General features: G+C 36.6%; 2 protein-coding genes across 2 annotated transcripts; one reads left to right on the top strand and one right to left on the bottom strand.

Moving 5' to 3' along the window:
* Positions 1 to 2,851: 2,851 nt before the first annotated feature.
* LOC101888730 (fibrous sheath CABYR-binding protein-like) lies at positions 2,852 to 9,393 on the bottom strand. Its single transcript, XM_059120818.1, has 2 exons — positions 8,632 to 9,393; positions 2,852 to 4,252 (listed from the first exon to the last, which is right to left on the bottom strand). The coding sequence occupies exons 1-2, from the start codon at positions 9,356 to 9,358 to the stop codon at positions 2,982 to 2,984; spliced, it is 1,998 nt and encodes a 665-aa protein (XP_058976801.1). The 5' UTR covers positions 9,359 to 9,393; the 3' UTR covers positions 2,852 to 2,981.
* A 5,072-nt stretch (positions 9,394 to 14,465) lies between these two features.
* Positions 14,466 to 15,137, top strand: LOC101888551 (cell surface glycoprotein 1). The gene has a single exon (XM_059120817.1). The coding sequence runs from the start codon at positions 14,466 to 14,468 to the stop codon at positions 15,135 to 15,137; it is 672 nt and encodes a 223-aa protein (XP_058976800.1).
* Positions 15,138 to 19,760: the final 4,623 nt, after the last annotated feature.

Below are 19,760 nucleotides of genomic sequence, written 5' to 3'. Positions count from 1 at the left end.
TGTATACATATATGAACTAAAAATATAGCATCTGAACCGGAGGTTGCTCCGAAAGAAATTATGTATACAGTCTTCAAAGTTAGAATATGTGATGGAATTTTAAACAAAAATAAATTTACAAAATTCTACTGAAATCGGTTCAGATTTGAATATAATTACAATATATATTTTCGGCCGAGTTTATGTATTTGACGCACCACACATGCTATAAATTTCTGATTTCAATGGAATCTGGAATATGTGACGGAATTTGGTCTACAAATAAATTTGTCAAATTATATTGATATCGATTCATATACTTTCTATGTACATTTTTCCTGCCAATTCCTGCATGTCAAATTTCAGTGAAGTTTGGTCTAAAATTCTAACTTAACAAAGTACACAACAATTTAATTGAGACTACGATTATTACGGGAAGTATATAGGTTCATGTGTATTTCTACCTCGAATCTCACCAATAGCAAAAAAATGTACGTTTGACGAAATAAGTAACGAAGCGCCCAAAGTTCAGCTAATATCTACATAAATTTATATACTAACAAACCGACAAACAATTACATTTATGCATATTCACATATCAACCTACAAATAGCGATTTCCATCTCTGGTGCTAGTAAATTTGTATGCATTACTATTAAAGTCTACTTTCAGGCGTATATTTTGAAACGAGGCAATACTATTTTATTTGGCATCTTGTGCATAATATGCATCAAGAATACGTTTTTTGAACAATTTTTTCTATATGGGCATATAAAAATCCTAGGCTACTATTTTGATAACGTTTTATTCCCTTAGCCATATGGCTCATATGTAATGGGCAAAATATGCCTAATCGAAAAAACGACTTTAAACCCTACATCTCTTTGAACCAAATCCATTTTGAAGCCAATTTAGCGGTGTCCTTCCTTCCTTCTGTCTTTCTGTCTGCCAGGCTAACTGGTGCGCACAATAACTCTTGAAAGCAGTATCCAATTTGGTCCAAACTTCGTGCATCGTAATATTATTATAAAACTTAGATCGAGTTCAGAGATGTGAAAAATCGGTTCACTTCTTCTGCTAGACCAAAATTATAAAAAAATAATAAATAAATAAACAAATAAATAAAAATAATTTACCTCATGCACAAGAGAGAATCTTCCGATCTTTTGTTAAAACCTAGCCAATTCTTATACTTGAATCAGTACTATATCACTTGAAACAAGTAAACAAGCTGTTAGTTCGGTCGGGCCGAACTTTGTATACCCTCCACCATTTGGAACAAAAAAAAAAAAAAAAATAAATAAATAAATAAAATCCGTGAAAATTCTGTTAAAATCTTAAAAATACCGGATATAGCCGTTATATTAGGGTCTATACGACTACGTAGACCTGCATGGGCAACTTTTGTCATAAACCCTACAATACTCGAATGCGAAACTTGAAAAAACAAATGGTGAGTAATGTAGCTAAAATCATTAAAATACCGAATATAGGGAGGTACCATTATATGGGGGCTACATCAAAACGGGGACCTGCACTGACAATTTTCTGCCATAGGCTGTGGTATTCATTACGAACTTCAAACACAAAAATTTGAAAAAAATTCGTTGATTAATTTGCTGAAATCGTCAAAATTCCGAAAATAGGGAGGTACCCTTATATATCTGTCATAGGCTGTAGTATTCATTACGAACTTCAAACACCAAATTTGAAACAATTTCGGTGAATAATGTCGCTAAAATCATCAAAATACCGAAAATCGGGAAGTACCGTTATATGGGGGGCTATAAGAAGACGTGGACCTGCACAGACAATTTTCTTCCATAGGTTGTAGCACCCATTACGAACTTCAAGTACTAAATTTGAAATAATTCCGTTAAATAATGTAGCAAATGAATATCGGAAGGTACTGATATATGGGGGCTATACCAAAACGTGGACCTACATTGCCCATTTTCAATACCAAAAGTCCTGCAGACATAATATACATTTGAGTAAAATTTTATCAGCCTACTTTATTTCGTTCGGGAGCTAGAGTGATTTCCACCGACGGTCGAATGGATGGATGGACATCGTTAAATCGACATAGTCGTACTATGGTGGAGGGTTTGATATTGAAAATAACATATATCGGTATACATTTCGGTATAACCCCATATAACGGTATATCCTGATTTTCGTGTTTTAGGCGTTTTTTTTTTCCATTACTCCTAGCAAAAATATTCAATGTTAGTCCACTTCCTGCTATATAGACCCCTATAATAATGAGAAAAATATGGGGGTCCAAGATAACACACAGCATAATTTATCTTTTTTAAGACGCCATACCACACAGGGGTACAGGGAATTTGCTAATTTAATTTTTAGTGATCGCCATAAAATCCCTCTCTAATTTTCCGATCTACATAGAATTTTGCACAAATTATTGACGAACCCCATTGATATTGCTGACAGGTGGCCAAGATATAGCTCCAATATGTATTTTCACAAATGTGTAATATTAGCCCAAGAAGGATGGATTTTGGCTTATAAGATCTCGTGACCTGAGGATATATATCTTTCGCAAAACTTGCTTAACTTTCAAAACTTATTTTAAATTTATTCGACATATGTTCCTTGTTCATAGTTTCAAGTGATTCTGCTTCCCATATTTGAATAGCCCTTGTGTTTCCCATAAGTTTTCTTATGTTATTTAAAAAGGCTCCAAAATATTTAATGTGAAGAAAAAATAGTTTGATAATTCAAAATTCGATAAAAAAAAAACTGGGGCTGGATTCTTGTTCTACGAAAATATGAAATTAAAAATATTTCCTTTATAAAATGTTCGATTTTACATTTCATTCCTTTATAAAAATTTTCACATCCCGCTTTCATAGTAAAAGAATAGAGGCCCTGTGCTACTTTTATGTAAATAATTAAAATTTAATTTTCAAAAATATCCTTATCGGATATATAACAGCAAAGGAATGTTGTTTAATTTTTCTCAACCTATTCGTGATGATTCAAAAGAAAATTGAAAATATCTCCTGTACAATGGTTTTCCTTGGTTCCGCCTTAGGTGCCTTTTTTGCATCGGGCTTCTTCTTATTCTTATTGAGCTTCTTGGCCTTGGGTTTCTCTGGTTTTTTGGCTGGCTTCTTTTTCGGTTTCTTCGCCTTCTTCTTGGGTTTGTTCTTCGACTTTTTGTTTGGTTTTTTAGCCGGTTTTTTCTTTGGTTTCTTTTTGTTTGGTTTTTTCACTGGCGGCTTTGGTTTTGGTTTTGGCTTCGGAGTTGGTTTTTTTGGTGGCTTCGTTGGTGGTGTTGGTGCGGGTGTAGTAGTTTCGTCAGCTTCAGTTGAAATAGCTTCGGTGGCAGCAGTTTCAGTTGAAGTAACTTCGGTTGAAGAAGCCTCGGTTGAGGTAGCTTCGGTTGAAGTAGCTTCGGTTGAGGTTGCTTCAGTTGAAGTAACTTCTGTTGAACTACCTTCACTTGTACTATCCTCAGCTGTGCTTGAAATAGCTTCCGTTGAGCTAGCTTCTGTTGTACTATCTTCAGTTGTAGATGAATCGGTGGAGGTAGCTTCAGTGGAACTAGTTTCTGCTGTGGTTGTGGAAGTGCTCTCATCCGCAGCATCCTCTTCTTGTGCCTCGGTTGTTTTCTCTGAGGATTCCGTTGTCAATTCCGTAGATTCCTCCTCGCCGGATTCTGTCGTCATTTCTGTAGGTTTTCCTGTTGTTGATTGCTCTGAAGCAGGTGTTGTTGATTCCTCATCTTCCTCAGCAGTATCTTCACTTTCCTCAGCAGTATCATCCTTCGTTTCAGGGTCATCTTCGCCTTCGTCAGCAGCCTCCTCATCAGGAGTTTCTTCTGGTTTTTCTTCTTCGTCTGGAGCTTCGGTACTAGCGGGTACTTCAGTGGTACTTTCTTCAGCAGGCGTTGAGTTACTCTCATCGGGAGCTGCAGTGGAACTTTCCTCAGCAGGCGTTGAGCTACTATCTTCTGGAGTTGGAGTGGTACTTTCTTCGGCAGGTGTTGATCCTTCTTCCGTTGTTGCATCTGTTGTGGTATTTTCCGTAGTCGGTTCTTCTGTTGCAGCTGAACTTGTATCCAATGGCGTGGTACTCTCAGTTGTACTTTCCGAAGCTTCTGTGGAAGATGCTTCAGTGGATGGTGCTATACTACTGCTTTCTGAGGCGTCATCTTCAGCTGCTTCCGCTAACTGACTTATGGCGGCGAAAGCAATTATAACGAATAAAAATAATTGCGGGAACTTCATGCCGATAATTTTATAGTCTTATTACTCCAGGTAAGGACTTCGTCGCAAAGTGTCATTTGATCAAATTCGTTAGCAGTATTTATTCAAATTAAAAACTCATTCCGAATTGAAACTGTAAATTCAAAATTTCTATGGTTTGTAGGGACCCAGAAAAATTGAATTCAATTTCAATGCATAGAAAAATTGAAACAAATATAAAAACAATGTTTTACATATTTCCAATTGTTTAGAGCAATAATAAATAATTTGTTTAAGGTAAATAGGGACTTTTTTTTATTGAATTTTAATTTGTTCAATATTATATGGTTTTGTTTACCCATTTAATACAATTATGGAAAAAACGTGAACAAAAAGATTTGAATTAATTGCAATCATTAATTAATAATTAAAAACAATTAAAATTGAGTTTAAATTTTCTCATTCTAATAATTCCATTGTTAAGTTATGAGCCAATGAATATATTAAAGGGTCTCCACCCGTAACGTTTATGTAGGGAGTTCGTGAATGCGTGAAGCTTAACTTTTTTTGAAATCGTACAGCATCGTATCCTTCAAAGTATCCTTTTCTGAAATTTTTGTAAAATATAAAATGTGAACTCCTTGCCCTTTTACAAAAAAAAAAAAAAAAAAAAAAAACTCAGTAATTGACTCAAATCAGACACCAGATAAGTTTTATTATTCACGAAAGAAGCACTAATTGGCCCTTTATATATAATCTCAACTGATTCCAAAAAAATTCGGCAAAGGTATTTCTAGACTGTTTATACCCTACAGCGCTATGTGTTGAGGATATTTTAAGTTTCATTGAGCCAACAATTATGTAATACATCGAAATCTTGGTACCCGACATAGGAAGCATCTCGCCGAGGTGAGTCGATCTACAGGGTGAAATAAAAAAACTGCAACAAAGTCGAGCGCCATAACTTTTACATTTTTTTTTTTTTTTTAATTTTATTGAATGACAGCAAAAACTGTCGGAAATAGCACCAATTTTAGAATAAGTTTAGATTTGTTCGAATTATGACCTTCAAACGGCCAATGAAACCGTCACACGCTGCACGAATGTTGGTCTGCGGTATTATGACCCATTCCCGGCGAAGTGCTTGATTGTGGTGATTAACACTTTGGTATGTTTTAGTGCCAACCTTGCTTTTCAAAATATTAAAGACGCAATAGTCCAACGAATTGGTATCCGAAGATTTTAGTGGTCATTGTGTGCTGGAAATGAAGCGAGGAACCTCATCTTGCAATATTCTTGGGTGGCGCGTGTTAAGTGCGATGGTGGCGAGTGCCCAAGGCTCTAATACACCCTCAAGATTATTTTCGCGATAAAATTCGGCATTTATTCTGATGCCGCGGTCGATTAATACGGGCGGAGAGCGACCATCGGCTATTAAGGCGGCCCACACCATCACCATGACCGGCGCTTGAGTTTTGGTGGGTAACCGAAGGTGTACATTTTCAGCTGACCTCTTTGGCAAGTACAAACGATCATTTCATTTCATTTGTTTTTGTTTACAAACAGCTGAACAACGTCGGTGAAAGCCGAATTCGGCAGTTCACCACTTTCGGCCAGGCGAAGCAACTCTTTAGCTCTTTTGAGTCTATTTTCTTTCGCTGGCGGTCTAAGTTCTTGCACCTTTTGGAAATTCAATGGCTTTACCCCCACCTCATTTTTATACCCTCCACCATGGGTAGGAGGGTATATTAACTTTGTCATTCCGTTTGTAACACCTCTAAATATTCGTCGTAGACCCCATAAAGTATATATATTCATAATCAGCATAAAATTCTAAGACGATTTAGCGATGTCCGTCTGTCTGTCTGTCTGTCCGTCTGTCTGTCTGTCTGTCTGTCCGTCTGTCTGTCTGTCTGTTGAAATCACGATAGAGCCCACATTATTTGACGTAGACCTTTGAAATTTGGCACAAGTGTGTGTATTGTCCCTAGGATGGTTGGTATTGAAAATGAAATATATCGGTCCACGTTCTGGTATAGTCCCCATATAACGGTACCTCCCGATATTCGGTATTTTGATGATTTATGCCACATTTTTTCACGGATTTATCTGAAAATTGGTATTTGTAGGTCATGACGGGTCCCTGAGCGTGTGGCAAAACATTGCATGTATAGGTCCACGTTTTGGTATAGCCCCCATATAACGGTACCCACCGATATTCGGTATTTTGATGATTTATGCCACATTTTTTCACGGATTTGTCTGAAAATTGGTATTTGTAGGTCATGACGGGTCCCTGAGCGTGTGGCAAAACATTGCATGTATAGGTCCACGTTTTGGTATAGCCCCCATATAACGGTACCTACCGATATTCGGTATTTTGATGATTTATGCCACATTTTTTCACGGATTTGTCTGAAAATTGGTATTTGTAGGTCATGACGGGTCCCTGAGCGTGTGGCAAAACATTGCATGTATAGGTCCACGTTTTGGTATAGCCCCCATATAACGGTACCCACCGATATTCGGTATTTTGATGATTTATGCCACATTTTTTCACTGATTTGTGTAAAAGTTGGTATTTGTGGGTCATAATGGGTCCCTGAGCGTGTGGCAAAACATTGCATGTATAGGTCCACGTTTTGGTATAGCCCCCATATAACGGTACCTACCGATATTCGGTATTTTGATGATTTATGCCACATTTTTTCACGGATTTGTCTGAAAATTGGTATTTGTAGGTCACAACGGGTCCCTGAGCGTGTAGCAAAACATTGCATGTATAGGTCCACGTTCTGGTATAGTCCCCATATAACGGTACCTCCCGATATTCGGTATTTTGATGATTTATGCCACATTTTTTCACTGATTTGTGTAAAAGTTGGTATTTGTGGGTCATAATGGGTCCTAGCTCGTGTGGCGAAACATTGTAATTATAGGTGCACGTGTTGGTGTAGCCCCCATATAACGGTACCTCCCGATATTCGGCATTTTAATGTTTTTTGCCACATTTTTTCTAATGTTCTTTTACCCTAGGGTGGAGGGTATTAAAAGTTTGGCCCGGCCGAACTTAATGTTTTTTTACTTGTTCAATATTTACCGGATGGAATATTGCGATATGTTCAGCTAACGAATCATTTTTAAGCCACTGCGACGCGGATTTCGATCATGTCGCTCCTTTACTTTTCGAACCATTTCTGCTGTTGTTGTTGTTTTCTTCCGTCCACTTCCTTGATGTCGAGTTACGCTACCAGTATCACGGTAACGAGTGATGCTACGAGACACAAAAGAATTATTCACATTTAAATGCTGGAGTGTTTTAACTGTAGATACTTCTGGTTTTCTCGCCAAATATAAAGAAATCACACTATCACGCTTGAATTCCACCACGAATAATTTTGTTCAGGAAAATTCTCACCAAAATGCTTTTGTGCTCTTGTAAACAATATAATGAGCTGTCACTGGAATAATTTTAACAGCTGTCGGACGAGTGGCTTAGAAATGCAGTCCGAATTTGGTTGCAGTTTTTTCATTTCAACCTGTATATGTGGCCTATACGAAGGCATGGACCTGTGTAGACAATTTTCTGTCAGAGACTATAGTTTCCATTTCGAACTCTAAATATGAAATTTGATCATTCATCAACATCAAAATACCGAATATTGGGAGGTACCGTCATATGGAGGCTATACGGAGACGTGGGCCATAGACAGTAGTACCCATTATGAGTTCTAAATACGAATCGTTAAAATACCGAACATGTGGAGGTACCATTGTATGTGGGATATACGATATTATGGACTTATATAGACAATACTCTTTCAGGGGGTATAGTACTCAGAAGGACCTCCCTTTGTGAATTTTCAGACAATTTCATTGAAAAAATTTGGCTATAATAATCAAAATACCGAATATCGGAGGATACCTTAGTATGGGGGCTGTACGATATCGTGGGTGATATAGCCCATCATCGAACTTGATCTGCCTGCAGACAAAAAACTATTTTATGCAAAATTTCCTATGACTTTTGGGATTTATTGCAAACAACCTTTGACCTGTTACGATGTCGTTTGAAGGGAAAAACTAGTTTTCAAAAAAGAACCAAAAAGACCCCTTGGAAACTTTTTTTAGGTTTACATTTGTTGACAAAAAGTCTTCATATTTATACCTATAACTTAGATGTCTAATTCAATGCACCGATGCACAGTTTTCCATTTTAGCTCTACTTTCATAATGTTCTGATTTTTTCTGTAATTATTTTATATTTTGTATGCGTAGTTATTACAGAGAATTTATATTTTTAACTGCATTTATTTATTTGAAATTTATTTTGAAAAAAAGTTTTGAACCTTGTCATAAAATATTAATGTTTCGTTAAATATTCGTTGTATCTTCACACCAAAGCAAAAAAAAAGTTATTTGGATTTCAAATCAATTTATCCCTGTTTCTTGGCTTTCTTTGCCTTCTTGGGCATCTTGGGCTTCTTTGGCTTCTTAGGCTTCTTGGGTTTCTTGGCCTTCTTGGCCTTCTTTGGTTTCTTGGCCTTCTTTGGCTTCTTAGGCTTCTTGGGTTTTTTGTTTGGCTTTTCTGGTGGTGTCTCTGAATCGTCGGTGGCTGGTTCTTCAACATCGGTTGGTGGTTCAATGACATCAGTTGGTGTTTCAGCTTCCTCTTCTGGAGCTTCCTCTTCTGGAGCTTCCTCTACTGGAGCCTCCTCTTCGGGGGCTTCCTCTACTGGAGCCTCCTCTTCTGGGGTTTCCTCCACTGGAGCCTCCTCTTCTGGAGCTTCCTCCACTGGAGCCTCCTCTTCTGGAGCTTCCTCTACTGGAGCCTCCTCTTCTGGAGCTTCCTCTACTGGAGCCTGCTCTTCTGGAGCCTCATCTTCTGGAGCTTCCTCTACTGGAGCCTCCTCTTCTGGAGCTTCCTCTACTGGAGCCTCCTCTTCTGGAGCTTCCTCTTCTGGGGCTTCCTCTTCTGGAGCTTCATCTACTGGAGCCTCCTCTTCTTCGACAGGAGCTTCGGCATCGTCATCCACTACTGGCTCCGCACTGGAAGGATCAGTTGAAGGTTCAGCAGCTGGAAGAGTATTTTCTTCCTCAGGCAAGGGTGCTGCCCAAGTCAGAAGAAGCAAAGTGAATAACAAGAATATGCCAAATAGTTTCATGTTGCAGAAACAATTGATGTGTGATCAACTTTGGCCATATTCAGCCATATTTATTTGAATTCCATATGCTTCTTCTTCAAAACCACCAATCACAAACATTTGCCGACGTACGTTTCTAGATTTCCCAAAAAATATATTTTATCAAAACAATAACTTCGTTTCAAGAATTTCAAAGCTTTATGTCTGTGAAAATATTTGCGCGTTTTAAAACAAACAAAACAATAACGAAAAGATATGTCTGCAAAACAGAAATGTGGTTTCTAAGCTTTGTTTCGGAATTTAATTAAATATTTGTATTATCATTATTCGGTTTCTAGTTAATACAGTACAGTTCTATAACCCGTTATTTTGTACACGTGTCTAATGGCCCAATTCGCCGTTGCCTTGAAATTCGCAGAAATTGGGACGAAAGTCTGCTTTTTTAAAGGGTTTCAGTTTTCTTTTCTTTGTTAAAAATAACATTAAGTTGTGAGAATAACAGATGCGAATAAAATGGAATATCTTTTGTGATTTGTAATATTTTTTAATTATTTAATATATTTTTATGATGCAAAATAAATATTAAATATTGATAATTAAAACATTCATAATTTACAGGATAATTAATTAACATCAAAAACATGCACAATTTAATATTTTCGCCAGGGGTGCCGATTTGAGTTGGTTCATATCAGGGGTTCACACTTCACTTCGAAACATGGTTCGGAATGGCGGCTAAATTTATGGTTTTGGTTCGGTGCGGCTCAGTGCTATTTGTAAATCTGTAAATATGTGTAAATATATAACAGAGAAGTGACATATCTGACTAACTGAACTATAATCCACGCCCAGATGAACCGGCTGAAGCTAGAATTTTGAAATTTTGCATGAGAGCCAAACTAGATGCGTAGGCGTGATATAAGGCTGTGTTTTTGGAAATTCGCACGAAAAGGGTACAAAAAATACGTAAAAATGTACTAAAAATTGAATAATTTGCATTGGACAAACAGGATGACCTAGAATTCTGAAATTTGGAATGATAGTCACTGATGGAGTGGAGAATAAATGTACCAAAGATTACGAAAAATCCTAAATTTGCACTGAACTTTTAATATGGTAACACTTGGTAGTATATGAACGGATAGAGCTGAAAACTTGAAATTGGGTGGGAGAATCAGAATGGAATACAGAATGAGATGACAAAACTGCAACCAACTTCAGACTGCTGTCATTTCTAAGCCACTCGTCCGACAGATGTTAAAATTATTCCGGTGATAGCTCATTATATTGTTTACAAGCTTACAAAATCATTTTGATGAGAATTTTCCAGAAAAAAAGTTATTCGAGATGGAATTCAATCTTGATAGTGTGATTTTTTTATTTTTGGCTGGAAAACCACAAATGGCTATCGTTAGAGCACTCCAGCATTTATATGTGGATAAATTTTTTGTGTCTCGTATCATCGCTCGTTGCCGTGATACTGGTAGCGTAGTCCGACGTCAAGGAAGTGAACGAAAAAAAAACAGCAATATCAGCAGAAATGGTTCGAAAAGTAAAGAAGCGAATAGATCGAAACCTGTGTCGCAGTGGACGAAAAATGGCTTGAACATATCTCAATATTCCATTCGGCAATTATTAAAAAAAGAGCTCGGAATAAAGCCATTGATATTCCAAAATGTGCAAGAACTTACATCGCAACAGAGAGAAAATAGACTCAAAAGAGCTAAAAAATTGCTTCGCTTGGCCGAAAGTGGTGAACTACCGAATTTGGTTTCCTCCGATGAGAAAACATTTATTGTCCAGAGATTGTAAACAAATAAAATGATCGTGTCAACTTGCCAAAGAGGTCAGCTGAAAATGTGCACTTTCAGTTGGCCACCAAGCGCCGGCCATGGTGATGGTGTGGGCCGCCATAACAGCCGATGGTCGCTCTCCGCTCGTATAAATCGACCGTGGCATGAGAAGAAATGAATAAATATATTAAAATATTCTGGAGTGATTACAGCCTTGGGCACGCAATCATTTTGGTCGCAGACCTTGGACATTCTAACAAGACTCAGCACCATCGCAATCAGCACGCGCCACCCAAAAATGGTTACGAAATGAAGTTCCTCGCTTCATTTCCAGCGCACAATGGCCACCAAATTCTCCGGATACCAATCCGTTGAACTATAGTGACTGGAATATTTTAGAAAGCAAGGTTGGCACTAAAAAATACCAAAGTGTCGATCACCAAAATACCGCAGAGAAACATTCGGGCAGCGTGTGACGGTTTCATTGGCCATGTGAAGACCACAATTCGTGCCAAAGGTGACCAATTCGAACAAATCTAAACTTATCCTAGAATTTGATGCATCTTCCGATATTTTTTGCTTTCATTCAATAAAATGTAGAAAAAAAAAACGTAAAAATTATGACGTTTGACTTTGTTCCAGTTTTTTATCTCACCCTGTATACCCAAGTTGAAATTATTTTGTAAGATGATTTTCTACCCCCTAAATAGTCTTAATATCATAAAAAAAGTTTCGCCTTTATGCCCATATTTTCCGCAAAATCGATTGGAAAATGTGGTCAAGACAATCGAAATAGGTAAAATCGGGAGGTACCTTTATATGGGTGCTACTCCGAAACAGTGACTTACATTGACAACTTTTTTTTAGAAAAAAAGATGCCTAATAAGGGCCAAAATATTTGAAAAATGTGACCAAGACCCAGAAAGCTCCTGCGGAACAGTGAGCCGAGCTCCTGCGAAATAACGAATCGAAGCCGTTGTGTAGATAAATTACGTCTACTCAATTTAATAAGAGCTAGTCATGAAAAATGTATTCCAAGCAAACGATTTTGTTAGTCGGTGGACTGAAAATGATTCAGAAAATCACTAACTACCCCCTAGAAAGCTCCCGGCAGTAGCAAGTCTGTCTCTTTGTAAACCAAACCGAACATTATATGTGACGCGCTTTCAGAATTTTGCACATATCAGTCTTTTGTCTGCTGGCAGGATAAGTGTGAAGATGGGCTATATCGTATAGGCTGTGACAAAAATGACTTATGAAGGACCACGTGTTCGTATAGCCCCCATATAGAGGTTTTCCTTCGACGGTTTTTTTTTTTTTTTTTGGAAAATTTCAAGTCCCTTCAGAATGTTCGACCCGGCCGAACATTGCTGTTTTTTACTTGTTTTGTGTTGCACGGTGTTATCATATTATATAACGAACACTTTTATACCCTACACCACATAGTGTAAGGGTATTATGTATTTGTTTATTTGTTTGTAACATTGAGAAAGAAGCGAGATAGACCCATATACTTTTGAGGATCTTCATAGAATAACGTTCTGAGTCGATTTGTGCCTGTAAGTTTGTCTTGTCTTGTTGTGAACAAAATGCTGGTCGCATTTATTATCCGATTGAAATGAAATTTTTAAAACAATATTTGTTGGGCTCAAGGAAGAACCCTATTTAAATTGGTGATAATCGTATCAGATTTAAATATAGCTAACATAAATCTTCCACCGATTTTGATTTAATTGTGCACAAATGGCCAATATCAGTCCGAAAGACCTGAATTTTGGGCACATCCAACCGAATTCAGTCTAGAAGCAAGTACATTAATTTTGGAGAAAATCGGTTCAGATGTAGCTATAGCTCCCATGTATATGTTTCATCCGATTTGGTGTTTAAATCCCTCACATTCGTAGTTTGCAGCCCACAAGAATGATGTTTGGTATCAGATATCAGTTACAGCCCAGAAATACCTCTGCTAAGTTGTATCAAGATCGGTTCAGATTTGGATATAGCTCCCATATATATCTTTAACCGATTTCAGGTTAATTGTGCACCAAATGACCAATATCAATCCAAATGACCTAAATTTTGGCACATCCGACCGAATTCAGTCTGAAGGAAAGTACATCAAATTTGATGAAAATCGGTTCAGATATAGTTATAGCTCCCATATATATGTATCATCCGATTTGGTGTTGAAGTCGTTTACATTCGAAATGTGCATCCGATAAAAATGATATTTGGTACCATATATCTTATAGAGATTGGAAATAACTTTGCCAAATTTTATCGAGAACGGCTAAAATTTGGATATAGCTCCCATATATATCTTCAAACGATTTCGGGTTAATTGTGAATAATAGTCCATTATCAATAGTCCATTATCAGCCCAAATGTGCTGAATTTTAACTCTTCCGACGGATTGCGGCCTAAAATCAAGTGCTTCAAATTTTAGTTAAAATCTTTTCAGATATAGATATAGCTTTGATGACTTTTGATACCGGGCATCGGAAAACTTCCTATATAGCTATAGATACCTATATAGCTTTGATATATATGTTCATCCGATTTTACGGATATTGCTCCCCATATATGTAATATCAGCCCAACTTGAATAGATTTTTTCATATTTAACCGAATTTTGCCATATGGTTAAACTCGGTCCGGTATCTAGTGCTGCAATATATTCCTTACCGAAGTCGTATCATGCACTATAGCAATGGTATTTGCTTCATAGTTGTATGATCTACTTCACATAAATTCCCCGGCCCAGCCAGTTTTTTTAACCTTTCCTTACTGGTTAAAATTTATATATTTCAACAGAGTTTTTTCTAGAATGCAATAAAATTTCTTCCCTTTAAATATAAAGCTTTCCAGTAGTGAAAGCACTTCTTTGGATGTTATGTCCACATAAAGCTTAAAAGTTTAAACGTACAAACACTCAACACTCCAAATAACAGTTAAGCCCAAGACATTGTTTTGGATTATTCAAGGTTTTTAAATAAATGGCGTTGGAGAACAATTAAAAAATATTAAATAAATATAAATATTACCAAAAGATACCGAACTTCCGTTAGAATTTTTACCTCAATTCTTATACTTCAATAATCAAGAGTATTTACCAAAAAAATGGGTCGAAATAGTATTTCTATAGAATTGTCTATTTTTACTTCAAATATTTTCACAACCAAAACATCTGCAGATTGACGCATTGCTTTTCTATTTATTTATTTTTTGACAATTATAACTAAACTAAACAACTAAGTAGGCATAAATATCGCCAACTTGTAGGAACTTGCTATCAGAAGTTAGTTGTTTCTTCAAAGCCGAACTAGCTGCTAAACATGAAATTCTTTAAGATATTCCTTCTATTGGGCTTGTTGTTGGCCATATTGGGTGTGGCTGTTGCTCAGGACGATGCAGCAACAGGTGATGTAGCAACTACTGAAGATGCCAGCACTCCTGAAGAACCCACCTCTGCTGCCGAGGAAGAAGCTGCCCCTGAAGATGAAGAAGCTGCTCCCGAAGATGAAGAAGCTGCTCCCGAAGATGAAGAAGCTGCTCCGGAAGAACCTGCTCCTGAAGAACCTGCTCCTGAAGAAGCTGCTCCTGAAGAAGCTGCCCCTGAAGAACCTGTTCCTGAAGAAGCTGCTCCCGAGGAACCTTCTCCTGAAGAAGCTGCTCCTGAAGACGAACCAACTGAAGATGACGGTGCTGTAGCACCTACTGACGAAGACTCAGCCCCAGCCGAAGAGAGCCAAGCTCCAGCCCCCGCTCCTCCACAGAAACCAGCTAAACCCAGCAAGGGCAAGCCCCAGAAAGGAAAAGGCAAGGGCAGAGGTAAGGGCAGAGGTAAGGGTAGAGGTAAGGGCAGAGGTAAGGGCAGAGGCAAGGCCAAGGGAAAAGGCAAGCCCAAGAAGGGTAGAGGCAAAGCTAAGGGAAAAGGCAAAGGCAAGAAAGGTAAAGGCAAAGGTAAGGGAAAAGGCAAAGCCAAGGGCGGTAGAAGACAAGGTTAATTCAATCGCAACATAAAAATGTTATCACATTAACGTTTGTGTATTAAATTAATACTGAAATAAAATTGTAAAGCAAATCTAATATTACAGACTTTAATTTATTTAATTATTTTATCTATTATATATTTTTTTTATCTATTTTATCTTTATCTATCAATATTCTATCTATCTATTTATCTCATCTATATTCATAAAATAGTGGTGAAATAACTGGCAGACTGGATGATATTCAAAGCCCAGAATTGAATTGAAATTCTGCAAGAGATCCGACTTACTGTGCAGGCGTGTATTGAGACTGGGTGTTTGGAAATCCATGGTAAAAGTGTGCTAAAAATCCTAAAATGTACTAAAAAAATAACACATTGTATTGGACAAACAGTATGACCTAGAATTCGGAAATTTAGAATGAGAGTCACTGATGGAGTGCAGGGTTTTTTTTTTTAATTAGAACTTTGAGGTTGTGAACATTTCTTAAATGGTACTTAACTTCTAAATGAACACCATTTGTTATTATGAGAACGGATAGAGCTAAAATTTTAAAAATCAAGGTTGGGAAGTATTTTTGATATGTAATGGTGGTTCTGAAAAAGTTTAATAAGTGTGCGAACTAAATTTGGAACAGTTTGGTTGAGGTTGAACGGGTGAAGGTGGAATTTTGAAATTTCGTGTTGGGGTCCTTATTGGATGTAGGCTTGTGTCAAATGGGTGGTTTTGGAAATGTGTACTATAAGGGCACGAAAAGAACTAAATATTACTATATTTGGTGCAATTCGATATTGGTTAAATAGAAAATGCTTGAAAACAGAAATTTTGTATTAGGGGTCGCTGTTCATGTGTGGCCATATTCAGTTGGTTTCGGAAATTTGTACTATAATTGAACGAAAAGTACTGAATAGTACTACATTTGGTATTGGGTGAAAGGAAGAGATAAAATTCTGAAATTTGATATTTCGATTACTGATGGTATCTGTGTTTGAGATCTTGTGGTGGTTTGGAAATGCATCCTATATTTGTACGAAAAGTACTAAATGCTACAAACATTTGGTATTGAGTTATTGGATAGGAGTTAAATCCTGAAATGCCATATGGATGTCATTGTCACTGGTGTCTGCAGTTGAGAGAAGGAGGTTGTTTTAGAAATGCGTACTACGAAGTACAAAAAGTGCAAAATGAAACAAAATGTGTTGTTGGGTGTTGGGACAGAGCTGAAATTCGATATTGAGGTCACTGTTGTCAAACTTAGACCAAGTTTGGAGATGTACTTCTGGTACCTCCCTCACAAAAGGTTGATATTTTTGCAGGATATAATTTTACTTGTAGAAAAAGAAAAGTTCACCCAATTTTGAGCCAATTTGAAAATCCTAATATTTTTATCAGTTTCAAGCTAGGTACGAAAATGGAATATTTCGGCCCACTCCTTTAGGTACATTTCCCACAAGGGTGAACATTTTTATAAAATGTGGAATAAGAGTCCTATTGTCTTAAAATTTCGCACATCTCAACTCTATCACAATACAAGATCTGGCAACAAGAAGGGATAGAACGGACCACTCCTTTTGGTACCTCCCCTACAACGGTTCAAAATTTTGCATAATTATGTCTTTCAGAAAATCCGAAATAAGCCCACGATTATCTTCAAATTTCACACATCCCAGTAATTCAAAATTTTAGAATAAGTTAAGATTTGTTCGAATTGGTCACCTTTGGCACGAATTATGGCCTTCAAACGGCCAATAAAACCGTCACACGCTGCCCGAATGTTGCTCTGCGGTATTTTGGCCCATTCCCGGCGAAGCGCTTGCTTGAGGTGTTCAACACTTTGATATTTTTAGTGCCAACCTTGGTATTCTGAGATTTTGTTGGTCATTGTGCGCTGGAAATGAGGGGAGGAACCACTTTTTGTAACCATTCTTGGGTGGCTCGTGGTGAGTGCGATGGTGCTGAGTCCTGTTGGAATGTCCAAGGTCTGCGGCCAAAATGTTTGCGTGCCCAAGGCTTTTACACACCATCCCGAATATTTTCGTGATAATATCTGATACCACGGTCGATTAATACGAGCGGAGAGCGACCATCGGCTATTATGGCGGCCCACACCATCACCATGGCCGGTGCTTGAGTTCTGGTGGCCAACCGAAGGTACACATTTTCAGCTGACCTCTTTGGCAAATAAACACGATCATTTTGTTTGTTTACAAACTGCTGGACAACGAAATTCGGCGGTTCACCAATTCACCACTTTCGGTCAAGCCAAGCAATTCTTTAGCTCTTTTGAGTCTATTTTCTTTCTGTTGCGGTATAAGTTCGTGCACCTTTAGGAATTTCAATGGCTTTATCCTGAGCTCGTTTTCAATATTTGCCAAATGGAATATTGCGATATGTTCAGCTTACTAGCCATTTTTCGGCCTTTGCGACGCGGGTTTCGATCAAGTCGCTTCTTTACTTTTCACACCATATCTGCTGATGTTGCTGTTTTCTTCCGTCCACTTCCTTAACGTCGGGCTACGCTACCAGTATCACGGTAACGAGCGATGGTAAGAGACACAAAAGATTTATTCACATTTAAATGCTGGAATTCTCTAACGATAGCCCCTTGTGGTTTTCCAGCCAAATTGATAGAAATCACACTATCACGCTTGAATTCCATCACGAATAACTTTTTTCTGGAAAATTCTCACCAAAATGCTTATATCGCTTGTAAGCAAATAATGAATTGGAATGGAATAATTTTAATAGCTGTCGGATTAGTGCCTTAGAAATGGCAGCAGTCTGAAGTTGGTTGCAGTTTTTTCACCTCGTCCTGTATATAATACATTCAACACATAGTGTTGCGGAGTGTAGAAAATTTTAGAAAATGTGCAATTCAATATTGTAAATCAAATTTAAAAAAATCACAGGCGATAAAAAAAAATTGATAAAAATTAAAAAAAAAATCGCTTTGTCCTTTTCTGGAAAGAGACCATTACGAACTGATGATAATTGTGAAAATCAGTCCAGCGGTTCTTGATTTGTAATCGGAATAATTATCATCAATTCGTTGTACATATAGACTGTAACTATTTTGCTATATATACCCGATATCTTGGCTATCAACATCACAACAATAGTCAGAAGTGGCTTTTTAATATATTTGTGATTTCGTCGGGATTAAAAATATTCGCGGTTTTGTGGAACTTCTCGTATTTTTTCACATAAATGTTATTTTTGTTTTTTCCGCTAAATATTGTCCGATGACCGTCCAACTTATAATACCCCCAACATATAATGTAGTAGGGTATAATAAATCCATATTCTCTGCTTTAGGTTCCCAAATGCTGGTTTAAACTTAAAAAATATTGTCGGAATATTAAAAAGGTAATATTTGCAGCGTTAAATAAATTAAATTTTGTTATATTTTGTTTTTTGATTTCTGTCAGATCAGACAGTAACGTGTATTTGGTATTTCGCCGTCACTGTTTAATGAAAATGTTCTATTTTTATAAAAGTTATGGTCCATTTTCCCCTCTAAAAGTTATCCAACCAAAACTCTAACGCCATGCAACCCAACCCCTACCTAAGGGCCGGGCCATAAATGCAACCTATAGCATGGATAGAAGACATCGATCACCGAGTTGAGATAGGAAGATCCCTATATTACATCCTATGTCCAGGACCAATATTTCGAGGTGTTACAAACTTTTTGGCCTAATCAAACTTATAGTACCCTCAACACATAGTCATGACAGTTTAGATAGTTTAGAATTATCTGAATTATTAGGAAATACTTAAAAAAATCTACATTTTTGGCTTGAAAGATACTAAATCCAGATTCTATTTTTAAGTATTATTGAGCCACCAACATTGGTAGAATTTTTGGACATTATGCATTTTTAGAGCTTTAGAACTTCCTTACTCTAGTACTTCCTTACTTTTAATACGGATTTCGAAAAGCTCAGCACGCTTCCTGGCCTATATATAAATAGCAATACACCTTGTTAATCTTTTTAAAGCCGATACATTTGGCCGCTCAGTGAGGCAGTCAGTCAGTAAAATCTCTCAATAGATTAGAGGGCTTACAATGTAGAACATGTGCACAGGAATACATTATTAACTTCCCCCAAATGATATCTTTTGTTTTTAACTTCCTTATTATTAAAAATTGTGAATAAAAAGATAAATATAAATAAACTAGAGAGGAATTGAAAAATAAATAAAAAAATAATAATACAAAATAATAAGTAAGAATAAAAAATATTAAAAATGAATTATTAAAACGAAAATTAAATAAATAATAAAAAAACAAATAAAACATAGCAATAAATAAAAAATGAAGAAATATAAATACAAAAATAAATTAATAATTAAAAAATATATTTTTAATAATAAATAAAAATTAATAAATCAATTAAAAATGAAAATCAATAAAGCAAAAACAAATGAAGACAAACAAATTAATAAATTTAAAAATGAATGAGTATTTTATAAATAAAAAAAAAACATAAAAAACAAGTCAAATAAATACTTTTTAATAATAAATATAATAATATTAATAATAATATTTTAATAATATATAATAAATGAAAAGTAATAATCAATTAAAAATAAAAATTATAAATTAATTAAAAATAAAAATGTATAATACAAGGA

This window comes from Musca domestica, unplaced genomic scaffold (genome assembly GCF_030504385.1).
Source record: "Musca domestica strain aabys unplaced genomic scaffold, Musca_domestica.polishedcontigs.V.1.1 18, whole genome shotgun sequence".
Taxonomy (NCBI): Eukaryota; Metazoa; Arthropoda; class Insecta; order Diptera; family Muscidae; genus Musca; species Musca domestica.
The sequence above is the reverse complement of the archived record's forward strand: the minus strand, read 5'-3'. Positions and strand labels throughout refer to the sequence as shown.

What these genes read in the sequence shown, in the direction of transcription:
- LOC101888730 (XM_059120818.1), bottom strand. Translation starts at nt 9,358, where the DNA reads ATGAAACTATTTGGCATATTCTTGTTATTCACTTTGCTTCTTCTGACT. An exon ending in GAAAGCCAAGAAACAGGGAT is followed by an intron (nt 4,253 to 8,631) that starts AAATTGATTTGA and finishes TGGAGTAATAAG; the next exon opens with ACTATAAAATTATCGGCATG.
- LOC101888551 (XM_059120817.1), top strand. Translation starts at nt 14,466, where the DNA reads ATGAAATTCTTTAAGATATTCCTTCTATTGGGCTTGTTGTTGGCCATA.